Source organism: Budorcas taxicolor, chromosome 18, assembly GCF_023091745.1.
Source record: "Budorcas taxicolor isolate Tak-1 chromosome 18, Takin1.1, whole genome shotgun sequence".
Classification (NCBI taxonomy): domain Eukaryota; kingdom Metazoa; phylum Chordata; class Mammalia; order Artiodactyla; family Bovidae; genus Budorcas; species Budorcas taxicolor.
The window spans coordinates 36163153-36181674 of record NC_068927.1 but is presented as its reverse complement, the minus strand read 5'-3'; the positions used below and the strand labels follow the sequence as shown (position 1 = coordinate 36181674).

At 51.3% G+C, this 18522-nt stretch overlaps 2 protein-coding genes across 2 annotated transcripts; one reads left to right on the top strand and one right to left on the bottom strand.

Moving 5' to 3' along the window:
- Positions 1 to 459: 459 nt before the first annotated feature.
- On the bottom strand, positions 460 to 11478 carry CES2 (carboxylesterase 2). The gene is made up of 12 exons (XM_052656149.1): positions 11403 to 11478; positions 6356 to 6560; positions 5308 to 5443; positions 4526 to 4659; positions 4182 to 4440; positions 3633 to 3731; positions 3186 to 3326; positions 2990 to 3070; positions 2611 to 2755; positions 2052 to 2177; positions 1060 to 1132; positions 460 to 646 (listed from the first exon to the last, which is right to left on the bottom strand). The coding sequence occupies exons 1-12, from the start codon at positions 11476 to 11478 to the stop codon at positions 460 to 462; spliced, it is 1662 nt and encodes a 553-aa protein (XP_052512109.1).
- Positions 11479 to 12692: 1214 nt separating this feature from the next.
- On the top strand, positions 12693 to 14600 carry CIAO2B (cytosolic iron-sulfur assembly component 2B). The gene is made up of 5 exons (XM_052656236.1): positions 12693 to 12887; positions 13054 to 13133; positions 13386 to 13511; positions 13948 to 13993; positions 14390 to 14600. The coding sequence occupies exons 1-5, from the start codon at positions 12716 to 12718 to the stop codon at positions 14485 to 14487; spliced, it is 522 nt and encodes a 173-aa protein (XP_052512196.1). The 5' UTR covers positions 12693 to 12715; the 3' UTR covers positions 14488 to 14600.
- Positions 14601 to 18522: the final 3922 nt, after the last annotated feature.

The window sequence follows — 18522 nt, the reverse complement described above, 5'->3', positions numbered from 1 at the left end:
TGCGCTCCCAGGATCCTGGTGTCCAGGTTTCTGATTGGCCATTTACAGACGGAGAGCGTGGGGGCCTTGCTGAGAGCCGTATGTTCAAGGTTCCCCAAGCACCTTCCTTCAGAGGCAGAGGAGAGAGAGGCTGGGGAGGCAGTGGAAGTAAGGAAGGGAAGACAGGGCTCAGGGTCCAGTGGAGTGCTAAAGAAAGTAAACTTCCATTAGTGTTTGCTCATGAAGCTTCCTGGGAAGGTTTATTGACTGTGTCTGAGAAGAGAGGACCCATGGCAGGCTTGGGAACATCAGGCAGTTGGTTCTTTAAGGTTTGCTGGATGGATAGATGGGTAGAAGAATGAATGAATGAATGGCTGTGAAGGAAAAAACTGATGGCTCCCCGCTGGGCATGTGTGGGCACATCTGGCAGACCCCCACCTCCACTCAAGCCCCCAACCCCCCACCCCCAGATGCAGGGAGCTATAGTTCTGTGTGCTTCTCCTTGGTCTCCATTAGCTCCTGTGTCTTCTGGGGTAGGGTCTTCGTCCAGAACTGGAGCCTGTGGGCCTTCAGGGCCCGGCCCACTGCAGGCTGCGTGTTCAGCTGCATGTATTGGTCCTCCCGGTCGAACATCGGCCAGTGGGGCAGACCCTCACCATTGGGGTTCCTGTAGACATGAGGGTCACTCTGAGTCCTACCAAGCTCAGATCCAAGCACCTGACCCCTGACAGGTCAGGCAAGGCAACCAAACAGGGCTTGGGGAATGAGAGGGGAGGTTTCTAGAAGCAGGAAAGAAAGAAACCACCTCCCACTAGAGCATCAGTTCTACAGGGGGCAGGGCAGCCTTTGTTCCTTCCTGACAGAGGGAGGCTCTGTAGGTAACAGCACTGTCACCGCCCCCATCCAGGTCACCCAGAGATGGAAAGAGTGTCCAAGAGGATCTTGGAGCTGGGGAGGGGGCCGTGCAATGAAGGACACATACGCTCATGAGTCACCGTAGACAGACAAGGGGAGCCCCAGATGGGTTTCAGGCCCTGTCCTCTCCACCATGGGGGTTAAAGTAGGGGTGTGACATCTTACCCATTTCGAGCAAAGTTGGCCCAGTACTTGATCATTTTTCTGCTCAGCAGCTCCTCCTCCTCCGTGAATTGGACTACAGAGCAAGAAGACAAGGGTCCAGGTCAGGGCAGTTCAGTCCGGCACGTGGGTCATTCCCCCATCTCCCCACCATCCCAGGCTCTGCCCTGTCATCCCAGCCTTCGGCTCTGCCTGCTCCCCAGGCCCTGTCCTTGCCCAAGCCCCATATATTCTTCCCGGCCTCTGGCCGACCCGACACTGGATTCAACCCTGACCTAGAAGGCTCTTATTCTGACACTGGAAGAGATTTGAAAAATAAATAGCAGGGCTTCCCTGGTGGCTCAGCTGGTAAAGAATTCACCTGCAATGAGGGAGACCTGGGTTCAGTCCCTGGGGTTGGGAAGATCCCCTGGAGAAGGGACAGCTATCCACTCCAGTATTCTGGCCTGGAGAATTCCATGGAATGTATAGTCCGTGGGGTCACAAACAGTTGGACATGACTGAGTGATTAAAAATAAATAAATAAATAAATAGGAAAAAGAAGGGTACGGAGGAAGGGGAAAAAAAAAAAGAGAGAAAGATGCCTTTGAAAAATGTTCTCTGCACTCATGCCAGACACCGAAGATCAGGGTGAGGAGAGATGGACTGTGGGTTCTGGTCTGAAGAGTCCTGGACTCCAAGCTCAGTTTTTTTTCCCTTTCCTTTTCTTCTTCTTCTTTTTTAAAATTTTCTTTTCTCTGTTTTGTACCTGCAGCATGCGGGACCTTAGTTTCCCAACCAGGGATTGAACCTGTGCCCCCAGCATCAGGAGTGTGGAGTCTTAACCACTGGACCATCAAGGAAGTCCCTGGAGCTCAGTCTTTCCAGCTGTCAGATCTTGGACACCTGATCCCATCCTCTCTTGGAGCCTCAGTTTTCTCATGATTGCCCTCACCCAGGGTCTCAGCCAGCATCCCACATCCTGGGAACAAGGAGCCCCACCCAGGATGACTCACTTTGCTCATTCCTGAAGAGGAAGCGAACCTCATCTCCGTGGTCCGCCCTCACATAGCTCGGCCTGACATCCTTGAAGAAGCTGGACTGATGTTGGAACTCGTAGAAGTAGACGGGGGCATGGGAACCTGAGGAGGTAGGGCAGACGGGCCATGACATGGTGGCCCCTCACTGGGAGCCTTCCTGCACGATCCATGGTGATGACATAGCTAGGTCCAAAGCTGGTTGGAATCTGGACAATGGGGTGAGGGAGTCCCAGGCTGGAGCAACCACAGTGGGGAGGGCCTGGGTTCAAATCGCGGCCTTGGAAATTCCTAGGGTGTGGTCTTGGGCAAGTCACTGAAGGTCACTGAACTCTTTTCCTCCTCTGTAAAATGGGATAAATGTCTGTCTCTTAGACTAGCCATGAGGATTTACCAAGATGAAGGATTTCAAGTGCCTGGCACCTGGGGCCCAATAAATATATATGGGTGGGGACCTGGACACTGGTAGACCTCCCCTGACACCTGCAGCTCCAAGCTGCCCTCCTGCCAGGCTGGCCTTAGTTACGGATGTACTCACGATGAAACATTGCTACTTGGAGTGCAGGGATCACGAAAATGTAGTCCCCCATCATCTCATGGAACTGGTTTTGGAGGGTCTGATGGTCTTCACTGTCCTCTATGTACTCCTCCATCAACAGCTCACCAAACTCAGGAGGCATAGTCTGCCCCAGGTGGATGAGGGAGTCAGGTTAGACAGGCTGGAAGGGGCCGGGAGGCAGCAGGGGCAGAGGTGGGAGATGGATTCTGGGTTGGGATTGGGAACTGAGGACAGGGACCAAGTTCTGGTGGGGGTGGGGGGAGGTATTGCATGGACAGGATATCTGGGTGATGGGTTCCCGTGCCTTAGGATAGGAAAGGAACCCCTCCCCATGAGGGCAGGTCCACAAGAGCCTCACCATCATTGTTGACAATTCCTGCAAGGCATTCCTCACGGACTCTCTGCTCATTTCCCTCCTGATGTCAGAATTGTTTATGGTCTAGGTGGTGGGAGAGACTCAAGTTGGAAATAGGATGGGCCCAGAACTATGAAGCCCTGAGGACTTCCCATTGGATGGGCTCCCAGGCACCTGGAGGCTTGGGAGTGGGCCTCACCAAGGGGATGATCCAACCATACTCATCGTTGTTGACGCCAATGATGCTGGGGACAGGTTGAAAGTCGGCAGAGGCCAGCAGCTCCAGGGGGTGCTTGGGCAGGAAGATCTCATCCACTAGGCCGGGGATGGTCTTGAAGTGCTAAGGATCCTCAAGGTCAGGTTGCAGACACTTTCTGATGCCACAGACATCATGCACCCCTTCCTGGCTCATCCCAGGATGCTCACACCCACCCCAGAAGGTCCTACATCTGCCTCAACATGGCCTGGTCTCAATTCACACCTCATCTCCTGTAAGGGAGGCTTACAGGAGGCTCCTGTAAGAGGGCTATAAGGACACCACAGTGTGGAGCTAGAAAAACTTGCCCGGGACAGTGAAGGGTACCCAGGCTTGCCTGCCACACACCTGATTGCCCCTCCCTCCAAAGCCACATCCATTCAGCCAAACCTTGCTGATGGCTAGAACCTCCTCTTCATTCTTGTGCCGCAGGCAGCCCACCAGGGCCTCTGAGTCAACCTGGCCACAGGCAGACAGGTTGGCCACCAACTGTGAAGAGATCAAGCAGTGGTTGGCTCATCCTTCCAGGTAGGGGAGAGAGGTATGCCCAATGCCCAGGTGCAGGCAGGTGTACCCCCAAATCTCACAGAGTATTGTGAATGGGTTTCTACAGGGTTGAAATTGTTCCAACCTCCCTGTTGCTCAGAGGACTCAGCTGGGGGTGGGAGGGCAGCGTGTCATCCCACTTTCCTAGATGGTCCTGCCTCTGATGGGGGTCCCAGGGCAGGAGTTCTGTGAGCCACGGAACACACTCAGCCTCTGACCTGACAGAGTCCTGTGAATTCTGACCCCTGAACAATCCCCAGGTAGGTGGCTGTTCCCAAGGTCCTCTGATGGCAGGGGAGTCCCTGTTATCTCCACTTAACAGACAGCATAATGGGCTGAGGGCTAAGAGATGCGGGGAGCAGGTCTGGGCTTTCCATGGGTGAGGGCACTCACCTTGAAGACCCTGTCAGATGAGTTGACGGTGAAGCCAGGCAGCAGGGCCACGCCACTCTCCATGATGGCGCCATGGAAGAGTCCTTGGGACATGGGGGATATGACGTGCAAAGACACGCTTATGCCACCCGCAGACTCGCCAAAAATTGTGACACGGCCAGGGTCGCCTCCAAAGTAGGCGATATTCTGCTGGACCCAGCGCAGTGCGGCCACTTGATCCAGGTAGCCCCAGTTGCCAGTTGCGTGTTTGTCTCCAGTGCTGAGAGGTGGCAAGGATGAGGGTCATGGGACTGTCCTAGCTCCATCAGTCCACATTGCCCAGCCCAGCCCAGCCCCAGACTCACCTGAAGAAGCCCAGCAAACCCAGGCGGTACTGGATAACGACCACCACCACGTCTTCAAAGGCTGCCAGTGCAGAGCCGTCATACATGGAAGCCATGCCCAGGACAAGCCCGCCACCATGGATCCACACCATCACCTGGGGAATCCGAGGTATAGTTACCAAGTGGCTCCCACCTGGCCCTAAACCCCACCAGGGCTGCTACCTAAGCTAACCACAACTTTGACTCTGCTCACCTAACCACATGGACAGAACTCTAGCAAGACACAGTAGTGTCTTCATTACCTGGAGTGAAGATGACCCACGTTCTATCAGGAAAACCTGCCTCCCATGTGTAAGGCCTGTCCCACTTACCAGAGCCTGGCCCCATTTCCCCCAGAACCCTCTGGGGTGGAAAGAAAAGGGGTGTTTCTCTGATCACCTTACATGCATGCACATTAATTAAACGAGTACTCCATTCTCACTGGCCCAATGGATAATCCAAGACTGGGGTCTCTGGCCACCTCAAAGTGCAGGCCTTAGGCACCTAGGTACCTGACTGGGTCCTGGGTATGAGTTGGTTGGGTGAGTCCAGGGTCCCTCCCAGGGACACAGTTTCTGACCTCTGAAAGCAGCCAGGGTTCTGTGACCCTGTGCCAAAGGGTCAGCCATCCACGCTGGGTAAGAAGCACTCAGTGTCTTAACAGGGTCCATGTGCAATGGGGCTCAAGCTGATCTTGTCCTTTTCAATTTTCTTGCAGAAGAAACATCCTCCCACCCCTCACCCAGTTATGTCCTGGCACTCACAGGCAGATTGGAGCCCTTGTGGGAATGGGCAGGTGTGTGGATGTTGAGGTACAGACAATCTTCAGACATGGAGGTAGAAGGCAGGGTCACATTCCACAGTTCCATTGTTTTCATGCCGTTGGAGTCCTGCAGACACCTGGTGGCCATGGCAGGCAGTTAGTCCTGGGGCTGTGCAGTAGCTGTAATCAGATTCTGGGCCCCGATTTACTCCCAGCTGCTTGGTCCCACTTTCTCTGATGCCCCACTTACATGTGATCCCTCCCTAAAGGACCTTTGCACCAGGTTACAGTCCACAGACTCTGGGAAAGCTGGGATGGAGCCCAATCTTCCAGGGGAGACTCAAGTTTATGAGGGCCTTGGATACTATCCTCCTGAGGCTGAGAAATCTTGACTCTTGAGGGCCTCTATGAGAACTATTGGTTGCACGTGTTGACATTCACCACCATATCCCTGTACTCACACAGACCTGGAACAGGGGAGTAGCCCGTATACATGTGCTGCCAAAACGAATGGATTAATTTCTCAAGAGAAGAGCAGTGCAATGTCCTTTAAAAACCTCAAGTCAATCTCTCAGGAAACCTCATCTTTCCCTCAAAGTTTCCAGCAGCAAGAACATTCACACATTCCTTGGTCAATGGCACCTGGCCCTGTTGGTCGGCACAGTGACTGTGAAGACTCAGGTCTGCCACTCCTTGGGAATCTACAGTATGAGCTGCTAGAATCAGGAGCTCCTACAAGGGTCAAGCCTCTTCCAGAGCCACTTTCCCTGGTGTCAGAGATCACTCGGTACAACTAAAACTTAGGGAGTTACATGCCTCTGCTCGTCCCTTCAGCATGTAGATCTAATCCTCTTTTGAGTGCTAAGCCCTCAGTCTGGGAAAGTTACTTTGTTCTTTTAAGCATGCTTGTCGGAAAAATGCATGTGAATATCCATCAGTCTCAGAGGGAAAATTGGCTGTGGCTTAGATGAAATAACAACTGCAACCTGGCCCAGAGCTCAAGAGTACCCTCTATACCAGGGCCTAAAGTTCCCGGATCTGCTGCTTACTTGGCTGGCTGGGAAGTCCCATCCTTTACACCGCTCCAAGATTCTGGGGGCTCTGGGGGTGCAAATCGCAGTGGCCCTACAGGTGGCTTGGCAAAGGGAATTCCCAAGAAGGTGTGGACCCCCACATCAGCATTCTTCACGTAGACAAGGCTCCCCTGTACCTTCCCTGTGTGTGTGGTCCGGACAGGGCGGGTAGAGTCCTGGCCTGTGGGCATAGAGATGGACATCAGGGTTGGGTCTCCCCATTCAGCTGCCCTCCCAGACGGTTGATGTTGTCACCTCCTTCCTGTCCTCAGCTCAGCTCAAGGGACACTGATCTACCAATACTTGCTTTACAGATTCTCTGCCTGTAATTCTGCCCTGCCCGCACTGCCTTTACTGCTCCAGCCTTTTCCATCAGGCTCAGTGTACCTCTCTGGAGCTTAGCACCATGGTTTAGCCCCAGCAGCCTCAAATAGCCATATGAGCTTGATGGCGGGGAGAGTGTCCCTTCCACTCACTGTGTGCGGGTCTAGGAGCAGCAGGAGAGCTGTAGGAATCAGACAGACAAGATTCTTGTCCTTAAGGATCTCACACTCCAGGTGGCAAGAATGACATAAAGTATTCTCCAAATAAAGAGCGATGTTATGAGGAGAACTACAGAGGAAAGGGCAGCTGTGTCTAGAACATTAGAAAGCACAGCCCGCCTGCTAAAGGGAGCTGGCAACCAGGAAGAGATTAAGAGTCACCTAACACCTTTGCCTCACTGCAGCCAAGAAAGCAACATGGGTCACCAGCAGCTCTATTGGATCCATCAGAGAAACTTTGGCCAGAGTTCTCGCTCTCGCTGGGTCTGCTCAAACCACCATGGTCTGATCCAAAAATACGGCCTCAAAACGTGCCGCCAGCATTTCCACCAGTATGCGAAGGACATCAGCTTCGTTAAGCTGGGCTAACTGAACTTGCTTAAATAGGTCGTCCAGCACATCTGCCTGATGCAGAAAACAACACTAGCTCTTTGAAAATAAAAGTTTAAAAATTTAAAAAAAGAAAGAAAGTCACCTAACAGATGGGGAGCTGACATTCCTAATAGATAAAAAATTCTATAAATCAGAAAGATGACAGCAACGTACATTTGGCAAAAGAACATGAAATGGTGAAAGTGCATGTTCAGACAGAATGAGGAACACCAATAAATAGCTCTTACACAAATGAGGAGATATTTGTGTCAATCATGCTAAGAGAAACGCACACTGAAATCTGAATGTGATGTCAGCAACTTATTTTGTCACAGAAAGCAAGACAATCAGACATCGTATGTTTTCTATTGGAAGTCCATTGTACCACATATGAAGCAGTCTTGCCCCTAAACAAAACAAAGCAAAACGTAAAATCTGAATTTGATCGAGACTCTAGAATATAAATACAAATTTACAGGCACACAGGGGGCAGAGAAACAGTTAAAAGACACCATATCAGCAAAATCCAAACTCTGTTATATGTGGAATTTAAAAAATGATACAAACGAACAAAAGAGAAACAGATTCATGGACACAGAAAACAAATTTATGGTTACCAAAGGGAAAAAGGGGGGAGGGATAAATTAGGAGTTTGGGATTAACATATACACACTACTATATATAAAATAACCAACAAGGGCCTAGAGCCCTTATATAGCACAGGGAACTCTACTCAATATCTTATAATAATCTATAAGGAAAAAGAATATGAATATGTTTATCACTGAACCACTTTACTGTACACCTGAAACTAACTTAACATTATAAATCAACCATACTTCAAGAAAACAAACAAACAAAAATAACCCAAATCCCAACTCTGGGATCCTCTCCAGAACAAACTAGTTTCTTCAACGCAACAACAAAATTACAAGGAAAACAGAAGCAAGGCAGAGAATGAATCTGAAGATTGAGCTTCATGAAATACTTCAAAAAGACAGGTAATAATAAATGTTGGAAAGGATGCGGAAAGGCTGGAACCTTCGTACATTGCCAGTGGGAAGGGAAAATGATGCAAGTGCTTTGGAAAACACCCTGCAGTCCTTCAAAAAGTTAAACACAGAGTTACCAAATGACCCAGCAATTCCACTCATAAGTATAAACTCAAGAGAACTGAAAACATGTCCACACAAACACTTGGGTATGGATGTTCATAGCAGGATTATTTATAATAACCAAAAAGTGGAAAGAATCCAAATGTCCATCAACTGATAAATGGGTTAATAAAATGTACCATATCTACACAATAGAATATATTATTCATCAATAAAAAGAATTACCAAACATTCTATAACACGGTGCTAAGTGAAAAAAGCCAGTTCTAAAGGACCACATATTGGATGATTCAATTTATACAAAATCACAATTGGGATATTCATAGAGACAAAATGTTGGGGAAAAGGGAAATCAATGTGGTAAACTCCATAAATATACTAAAAACCATATTAAAATATTTGTTTATTTACTTGATTTCTTTGGCTGTGCTGGGTCTTAGCTGTGGCATGTGGGATCCTTTTTAGTTATGGCGTGTGGGATTTAGTTCCCTGTGCTGTGCTGTGCTTAGTTGCTCAGTTGTGTCCAACTCTTTGCGACCCCATGGACCGTAGCCCTCCAGGTCCCTCTATCCATGGGGATTTTCCAGGCAAGAATAATGGAGTCGGTTGCCACGCTCTCCCTCAGGGGATCTTTCCAACCCAAGGATGGAATCCAGGTCTCCCGCATCACGGGCAGATTCTTTACCATCCGAGCCACCAGGGAAGCCCAAACATACTGGATTGGGTAGCCTATCCCTGCTCCAGGGGAATTTCTTGACCCAGGAACCAAACCAGGGTCTCCTGAATTGCAGGCAGATTCTTCACCAGATGAGCTACCAGGGAAGTCCCTAGTTCCCTGACCAGGGATCAAACATGTGCCCCCTGCATTGGGATCACTGGCCACCAGGGAAGTCCCTGCAAACCATATTAAATGCTATGTGAATTATATCTCAAATCTGCTATTGAAAAAAGAAGCACAGCTACCAGTTCTTAAAGTATGAACCTTATATAAATCATGGTTTTAAAAAATGTCATAAATATCATGAGATAACATGAAAAAAGAATGTTCGACTAGATGTTTGATTACATTAAGAAATTATGAGAGGTATATACCTCTTCTTTTAGTAGGACATGATTTTAACAATTTACAAGTGATATGATGTCTGGGATTTGCTTCAAATAATAGTGCAAAGGAGAGGTGATAATCCAAACAAAACTAAGTTGGCCAGGTCTTGATAACTGTTGAAGGCTTCCTGAGTCTGCTATATTACTCTCCCTACCTCAGATTCGGATCCCTGCAGTGCTATGTGACCTCAGGCAGTCCTGACCCTCTCTGTGCCTCAGGGTGCAGGGAGGTATCCAATCAGGCTCCCAATTCCTCTGGTGTTATCTCCACTGGTTCCCACCTCCCTGGCGCCTTTCTTCCTGCAGGCTCAGGTTCTGTCTGCAGAATTTGGCAGATCTGAGCCTGGTTTCATAATAAAAAGTGTTCTTTTTCTTTTTTAAAGAAAGAAAACAAAAAACAGCCTCACATCACTGTACTACATAGATTAACATGCTCGATGACACATAGTGTGGGTGAGGCCAGAGTCAGCAGCTATTCTCACGCTCCATAGAGGGCAATTGAGCAATGCCTTTTCAAGTCAGAAGGCCCGCCATTCTCCCAAGGAATATGCTGCTCTCTAATTCCTGGTGGGATGTAATGTCTATCCATGTAATTCACTGCCTCCACCAGCCTCTAATGCTGGTTGTTCATTATAGCAAAGGACAAAACCTGCTAAAATGTTCCTGATCAGAGGCTGGTTACATTGAGGATGCTTACTTCTTGAAGAGAAGCCCTTTCATTAAACAGTATGAAGAAGTTCTACCACGATGGGATGTGGAGGTCATTCCTGGGGTCAGGAAGTGGAAAAGCCAGGGACCAGAAAGGGAGGCAACGGGTGACCATCTGGGTGAAAACCAAGGATGCATGCACACAGCCATTCTTGGGCGAACTCCTGGGCAGTGTGTGGAAAGCCCTGGAGATCTAGATGGTCCCTGTCGAAAAGCCAGGACTTGGTAGGACAGGAGAGGGACAGACCCATCACCTGTACTTATCAATTCTTCTGCTCTGAAAGTGGGTCCAATCCAACACAGCAACATTTTTAAAAAGAGGCCTCAGCTAAGTTTAGCAGATTGTGGTGCTGGAAGATGCCGCGGACCTCCTAGAGCCTGGTCAGCAAGGGGTAAGGGTGGAAGCCCAGTGGGGTGGGCCACGGGGGAGTCATGAGTGTGGACCCTTCCTGGGTAGATTGGACTGGGAGGGGACAAGATAGTCAAGTGTCACAGGCAGAGAACCTCTGAATTACATGATCATAGGGTTCAAGAGCAGGTACAGGAGCTGGGGCTGTGCCCAGGTATCGTGCCCACATAGCCTAAGCTACTTATCAGTAAAAGCTACTGATAAGGGCTGGCACAAAGAGCGAGTACCTTGCCCTGAAGGCCAAGGTACACCCTCACCTAGGGTGGGTGCATGGGGTGAAGAGGATGTGGCAATCTCTCCTGCTAGATGTGGCTGCTGGGGATGGGGGCCTCTGTAGCCTGAGCCAGTAACCTTGCCTACAACTCCGTGGAGAGAGGCTCAGAAGCATTCAGGACGTCCCTCTGGCCAAGGGTGCAACGCTCAGAGCCAAACGGCAGCAGGAAGGTATTATTATTGTTGATCAGCTCCAGCTCCACCACGAACACTTGAAGGGAAATGTTCTAAATAACTTCCCACCCCGCCCGGCTGCGTCTTACACCCTAGAGCCCGCTTGCCCCTCAGCGTAGCTAGACTTGGGGCAGGCCAGACTTTTTCTCGCCTCTGGGGACGCAGAGATGCGTGGGATCACGGTTCTGGTACTGTAGCGCTCCAGCGGCTCCCACCTCCCCGACGCCAGTACCCGCTCTACCACTCCCACCCCCACCCCCACAGCCTCTGCAGAATTTGGCCAAGTCCTACCCCGGTCCCTATGTCGTCCTGCGCGGGAGCCTCACCCTGGCCCGCGACGAGGAGAAGCGAGAACCCGAAGGCCACGGCCCTCAGAAGCAAGCGAGGCCCGTCCGGCTTCATCGTGAGCTCAGAAGTCTTTTCTGCACTACCGGCGGGCACGCGGCTTTTCAGCAAGAGGCTGCGCGGGGACCCGTCCAGCCAGGACTCGACCAGTCAGTGCCTCGCCCAGGCCTGGAGTTTGGACTGGGCAGGGCAGAGGCGGGAGCAAAGGTGGGTTTGGCAGGAGAACGGGACTAAACGGGTTAAGACCAGTGGCAGGCAGGGGCTAGCACAGCCGCTTCCCTTCTGTCTGGGTCCCCTTGGGCTTCCTTCGAAGGGGCATTGAGGCTTCTGCAGTTCCTCCGCAATACCAAGACCCCTCTCCCCAAACTTGCGTTTAGAGTCCCTACAGTCACAGGCTCGACAAGTGTGGTGCTGGGGCGGGGGCGGGGGGAGGGGTGCGAGGATCGCGGAGAGGGAGCAATAAGCTGTAATTGTGGAAACCGGGAGCGTTTCCTTAAGAGGGGCACAACCAGAATTCCCACAGACAAGAGATATCAAAACGACTTTCGTTCAGAGGAAAAGGAACCGCTAGAGTAAAGGCAGGGAAACGTAACTGCCAGTCATTCCAAAAACCCCTCCTTGTTTTCAGGGATCGATTTCCTGGGTTCACCTTCATCCCCTTATTGTCTCTGGTCTGAGGGTCTCCGTGAGCCCCCCGCCCTACTCAGCAAAGGTCCCCCTTTTGAAATGCACACCTGATAGCGGCACTCATCTTAAGGACACCCTCAACCTCATCCCGGGTCTTTCCCTGTCCCCAGCTCTTTCCAAAATCGAGGTCAGTTATTTATCCATTGGACAAACATTTAAAGAACGTCTGCTGGTCCGCGTGCTGGGGACTGGGAGAGCACTCTCGGGCCCCAGGTGCAGATGGAGCTGCAGGTACGTGTCCTGGAAGTTCCGAAACGCAGTGAGCCGTGTCGGGGCAGACAGAGGCAAGTCTAGGCAACTGCCCAGCCCAAGGGGCAGGTTTCCCGGAGGAAATGATGCCTGGCTCGATCTCATTCGGATCTTCAGTGCTCCAGCCTTATCCTGCGGTGCCCAGCACCCTCCCGCCTCGCACATGTGCTCCCTTCTCGGTGCCGTTGTTGGAGGCGCTCGGTATATTCCCGGGTCCGCGTGGAGAGCGCACAGAGGCCACCGTCCCACCCATACCCCAGGTGAAGCACGGGCTGCGCTGCGTGTCCCTCGCGTTACCCCGTCACCACGCCACGCCCCCTTCCCGTTCCCCGGAAGTGCGCCGTAGGAGAGGAAGTGCATGCCTACGGTCGCCGGCCGCGGTTCCGCGATGGTGGGCAGCGGCGGGATGGGGGGCGGTCTCCTGGAGAACGCTAACCCCCTCATCTACGAACGCTCTGGGGACCGGCCAGTGACCGCCGGCGAGGAGGACGAGCAGGTTCCAGACAGCATCGACGCGCGCGAGATCTTCGATATCCGCCGCTGCCTGGAGCGGGGGTGGGGGGCGGTTTTCGCGGGCATGGGATGCGGGGGATGAAGTGACGTTGTGTAGTTGGTGGAGCTGTGTTAGGGCCGGGCATACCGGCGGAGGGTTCTCAGTGGGCAAAGGCACAGAGTCCTCTTTCCTTCACTTGACACATTTGATTCGCTCCATCAATGACCCGGAGCATCCCCTGACGCTAGAAGAATTGAACGTAGTAGAGCAAGTCCGGGTTCAGGTGAGTCACTCCGAGCATCCAGGGTAGCGACTTGTTCGGGAGAGTCAGAATAGCTCAGCTGTGCACCAAGGGGCTGGTGTGCTTTCAGGTCACGGACTCCTCCCTCAGTGGTTCTTTGGAACATTTGCACACCCATTTTATGGATGAGGAAACTGAGGCCCATACTTGTTAGACTTGTTTGAAGCAACAGACTAAAAAGAGGGGCTCAGGACTGAACGCGTCATGACTCCTAACATCCCTCTCCCCAACTAGGTGAGCGACCCTGAGAGCACAGTGGCCGTGGCCTTCACACCCACCATTCCACACTGCAGTATGGCCACCCTTATTGGCCTCTCCATCAAAGTCAAGCTTCTGCGATCCCTTCCCCAGCGTTTCAAAGTGAGTTTGAACTTAGCCCTGGGAATGGGGCAGCTGTGAGTGTTTGTCACTGAGGAGGATGGGAGCATGAGTCTGGACATAAGAGAGATCTGGAAGGAACTTGGCTAACAGAGATGAAATTGGGAGGAGGCTTTCCAACTGGATAAGACAAGAATAAAGACCCACGCTGGAAAGTGCAGAAAAGTAGTGAGGAGTGTGGCAGTTTGGGCAGTAGGGAGCCACAGATACGTTTGGAGCAGGGTTGGAGGGTGCAGACAGGTCTTTAAGTCAGTAGCCATTGGCCAGACATTTGGGTAGTGATGGACTGGCAGTGAATGGATTTGGAAGGCCAGAGTCCAAAAGCATAATTAGGAAGTAGGATCAACTGGAGGGGGTGAGTGGGGAGAAGGGGGTAGACAGGTGTGTGGGTGCTCAGGCCCACCTCTCTCCCTCCCAGATGGATGTGCACATTACACCAGGGACCCATGCCTCAGAACATGCAGGTAAGTGTGGGCTGGTATTGAAGCATTAGCCCCGAGGCTTCCCCCTTGCCATGATGGTTTCTAGGGCAAGATTGGGGATGTGGCACTAGGCAGATGCTTTAGGTGGCAGCCTAAAGCAAAGTTGGCCTGACTTGAGTCTCCTGTATTTACCATGTTCTTTCACTCCTGCCTTCTCTCTCTTCTAAGTATATGGGACCAGGGTGTGCCAGGCTTTATAGTGTAGCAGGCAGACAAGATGGGCCAGGTGGGAACGGGTCACAAGAAGGTGGGGGAGGTGTGGGCTCAGATGGTGGGGGTAGCCAGATTGACTTGGAATCCTGGGAAGGTGAGAGGAGGGCTTTGTAGGGAGTTGGGGGGGGGTTAGATATATTTCACCACTCTCTTCTTTCCACCTAGTGAACAAGCAGCTTGCGGATAAAGAGCGGGTGGCAGCCGCCCTAGAGAACACCCACCTGCTTGAGGTTGTGAACCAGTGTTTATCAGCCCGGTCTTGAGCCTGGATTTTTGCTCCCAGCCCCATGCAGGGCTCATGGCCTTGTTTTCTTGAATTGCTGACAATAAGAAACTAACATTTTGCATTTTGTAATAAACCTTTAATTTATATTCATTTCCCAGGGTGCCTGAGAGTCTTTCATCTCTGTGGGGTCACTCCCGATTTGGAATGGGGGTGGTAGTGAGTGCCTAAACAGGATGAGTCAAGGAGGTTTGGTTCATTTAAAAAATTTCTCCCAATGATTTGATTGGGAAAAGTTGCAAGTATGCCAAAAACTTGAAAGAATAAGGTAGCACACAGTCTTGTATACCCACCACCTAGATTTAACGGTTCTTAACATGTTACAACACTGGCTTTATTTATATGTGTGGAGAATATAAATATACTTGACAGTAAACTGCAGACATACGACCCTGCACTTCTAAGTACTTCATCCTATGTCTCCTAAGATTAAGCCTGTAACCACAGTACTGTTATCTGGTCCCAAAGCAGACAATTCCCTGACACTAATATCTAATATCCAGTCATATATGAATTTCCCCACAATGTCATTCATAATTGTTTAATCAGGCTCCAGTCAAGTTCCATGTATTGCATTTGGTTGTCATCTCTTTAGCCTTGTCTAGAACTATCTCCCACCTCCCCACCTTTTAATCTTTCTTGACACTGTTTTGAAAAGCACAATGTGAGTTGTCCTGGAGAAGTCCCACAGTCTGATTTCTTCCTTTGCTGTGTTTCCTATAAACTAGAAATTGGTTGAGTTCAGGTTAGAGTCTATTAATGAGAACCTTGCCCAGGAGTGTTCTATGAATCCTTAGTATCCACCAGTAGCTGTGTGATGCCAGCTTGTCCCCATCCTCGGTGATGCTCAGTCTGGTCCCCTAGTCAGGGCAGTGACAGCAGATTTCTCTGTTGAAAGCCACCTGAAGCACTGTCTCCACCAGTATCCTCCGATTGTGTCACCCCAAGTGCTCAGGTCTGGGGCCTCTGCCTCCCCCAGCACAGTTGGTCACCAGGATAGGCTGGGGGGCTTAGACCTTGGATCAGCCAGTCAGAAGTCATAATGTGATTCCCTGCCTCCATTTCTTTGAGGAAAAATTCAGTTATTAAGAAGACTTGCCAGTCCATCTGGTGGGCAGAGCCTTCTAGAGGCCTCAGCAAGGAGCCTGGGCCCTTGGAAAATCTGTTCCTGGGGGCCTTCTGACGATATTGAGCCTGTCCTGAGAGTGGGCATTGGCAGAAGCCTTGATATATAAGTACCTAGATGGCCAATTCTTGAGCCAGCCCTGTGTGGCATTCTTTCTTATCTCTGTTTTGCAGGTGAGGAAAGAAGCTTCCAGAATAAGTAAGTGACTCCCAAAGACCTCCAGTTAGAGTAGAGGAACCTAAGTTCAGCAGGTACTGCTCAGCTGGCAGGGGGCGCTGTTGCCTGGCTGGAGGGGCCTATGCTGTGCTAAGTCACTTCAGTCCTGTCCCACTCTGTGTGACCCCATGGACTATAGTCCACCAGGTTCCTCTGTCCATGGGATTCTCCAGGAAAGAATACTGGAGTGGGTTGCCATGCCCTCGTCCAGGGAATCTTCCCGACCCAGGGATTGAACCCTCATCTCTTAAGTCTCCTGAATTGGCACGCAGGTTCTTTACCACCAGTGTCACCTGGTTTCCAGGCAGGAGTGGCTCTGCCACCCAGTGACCAAGATCTGGCTGCTCAGAGAGGTGGAGCCATCAGTCCACGTCACCCAGTTTCTTCATGTGTGATGTGGGAAATGGTGACAACAGCTTAGGACTGCTCTGAGGGGATTGCAAGTGGATCTAGGACCATTTCAAGTGACCTTCCAGGCAGAGTACCCACCCTCCCATTTCCACAGATGAGGCAGCTCAGTGCTCCAAGAGAGGCAGGTGACCAACCACCCAGGGTCCCTCAGGCCCCAAGGAGGCTTCCCAACCACCAGTACCCAGCTGTAGATTTCACCGCCTGTGTACCTCTGCAGTGACAGCCCAGATCTGTCTAAGATCTGTGGTGTCTCTGTTCAGCTGGGGGTGGGGGGGTCACAGGGGAGACAGGTGTCACTGAGTCATTCAGCTGGCCCTCCTGGCAGCCAGGCCACAGTGGATGAGGGACACCAAGCTGCTCACATCCAGCCAGCCAGCATATCAGATATCCCCTTTTCAGTTTTGACTCATCTGGGCCTGGCCCCCAGCTGCCTGCAGTGACACCATTTGTGAATACTGGACTAGTGCATGAGTAACTTTCTGGAATCCCAGCTGCTATCTGCGAACATGGGGATGGGGGGTGGGGTGGGGGGGTGAGGGGGGGAATGAAGTCTCAGGTCCCTGAAGCCCTCCACCAGGTGTGTCTGGCTGTGCTGTTTCTGGCCTATGACTTCTCAGGCCTTGGTTACCATGTCTACAAAATGGGAACAACAAATCATAGCTAAGTGAGACCAACCCAAGGATTAGAGGACACATATGAACATGCCCAGGTCTGTCCGTTTTTGCTCATCATCCTGCCCAAAGCGCAAAGGCCTGGCATACAGTTAGGTACTTAGTACAGGTCAGTGAAATGAATGAATGAATTGGGCCTTAGAACAGAACAGAGGAACTGGGGCATGAGAGCTGTGGTGTGAGGAGGGGTGGGGACACCGATATCCAGCCAAGTTCCCTTTGCAGCATTTTGCTCTCCGAGGAAGAGGAAGGGCATAGGGTCCCACAGAGAGCACGTGGGTAGTGGGGAGAGGGGAGAAGTATCTGTACCTGCCGCTGTCCTGGGCAGACCACTGTTGTGGACAGAATGGAGCAGGAGCAGGAGAGTAGCAGCAGGAGCGGGCCCACAGAGCCGCTCAGCCTGTCCTGTCCAACCAAGGGCGATAATAGAAGTGTTCATACTGAGATATCGATATTACTATATGCCAGACACATGCCAACCAGTTTACCTCTGAATTTCATGTTATTTATACCTTTTTTTTTTCTTTTTTGGCTGCACCATACAGCAGGTGGGATCTTAGTTCTCCAACCAGGGATCGAAACTGTACTCCCTGCATTGGAAGCATGGTCTTAACCACGGGACCACCAGGGAAGTCCTCAAGATTATTCATATCTTATAACCACCGTCATGTAGGCGTTATTCCTGTTCTACACAGGAGGGAACTGAGGCTCAGCTAAACTAAATGGGCAGAGGTGGGATTTGAAGGGCAGGCTATCCTGAGGGTGTTCTTGTGTCGGTCTGTTCTTCTTAGGCAGCCAAGCTCAGCCCAGAGAACTGAGATGACGGAGAATTGGGGGTGTTTCAAGGGCATGTCCTGGTATGGTTCCTGGGGCCCCTGGCCATACTGATGCATGTTGGGGAATGCTTGGGGCCTGAGTGGCCCAGTGTGGATGCAGTTCCCTTGGCAATGAGGAAACACTGCTGAGGTCAAGAGCTTAGATTATCAGAGGGGAAACCCAGCCCTAATTCCTTACATGACCACAGCTACCCCCCCAACACCCACCCTCTGTTGGACATCCAGGGGCTCTTGTCAGCAGCAAGGTCATGTGTAAGGTGGTTAGGAGGGGCCGTGAGCAGCCCAGCTGGGACTCCTGACGGAAAGTGGTTTTCTGGCTCTTAGGACTTCTGTTGTTTGTTTGTTTGTTTTGGCTACACTGCATGGCATGGTGGGATCTTAGTTCCCTGACCAAAGATCAAACCCATGCCCCCTGCGTTGAAAGTGCAGTCTTAACCACTGGACCACCAGGGAAGTCCCAAGACTTGTTCTTTGACAGGATGCTCAACCCATGACTCCGTCTTCCCACTGGACCTGGTCCAGGAAGCTAGAGGCAACATGGGGTTGCCCAGTCCTCCAAGACCCCCCAAGCCATGTGAAGGACACAAATGGATAGACCACCCCTCAGTTCAGGCCTTGCTTGCTTTGAGGACGTCAAGAACTAGAGGGGCCTGTGTGAACTCTCTAACACTTACCTAACCAGGCCCTGCTCATTCCAAGGCCATTTCAGATGTTCCCAAGGAAACTGACGCAGCAGCCAGAGAGTCCTGACCCCG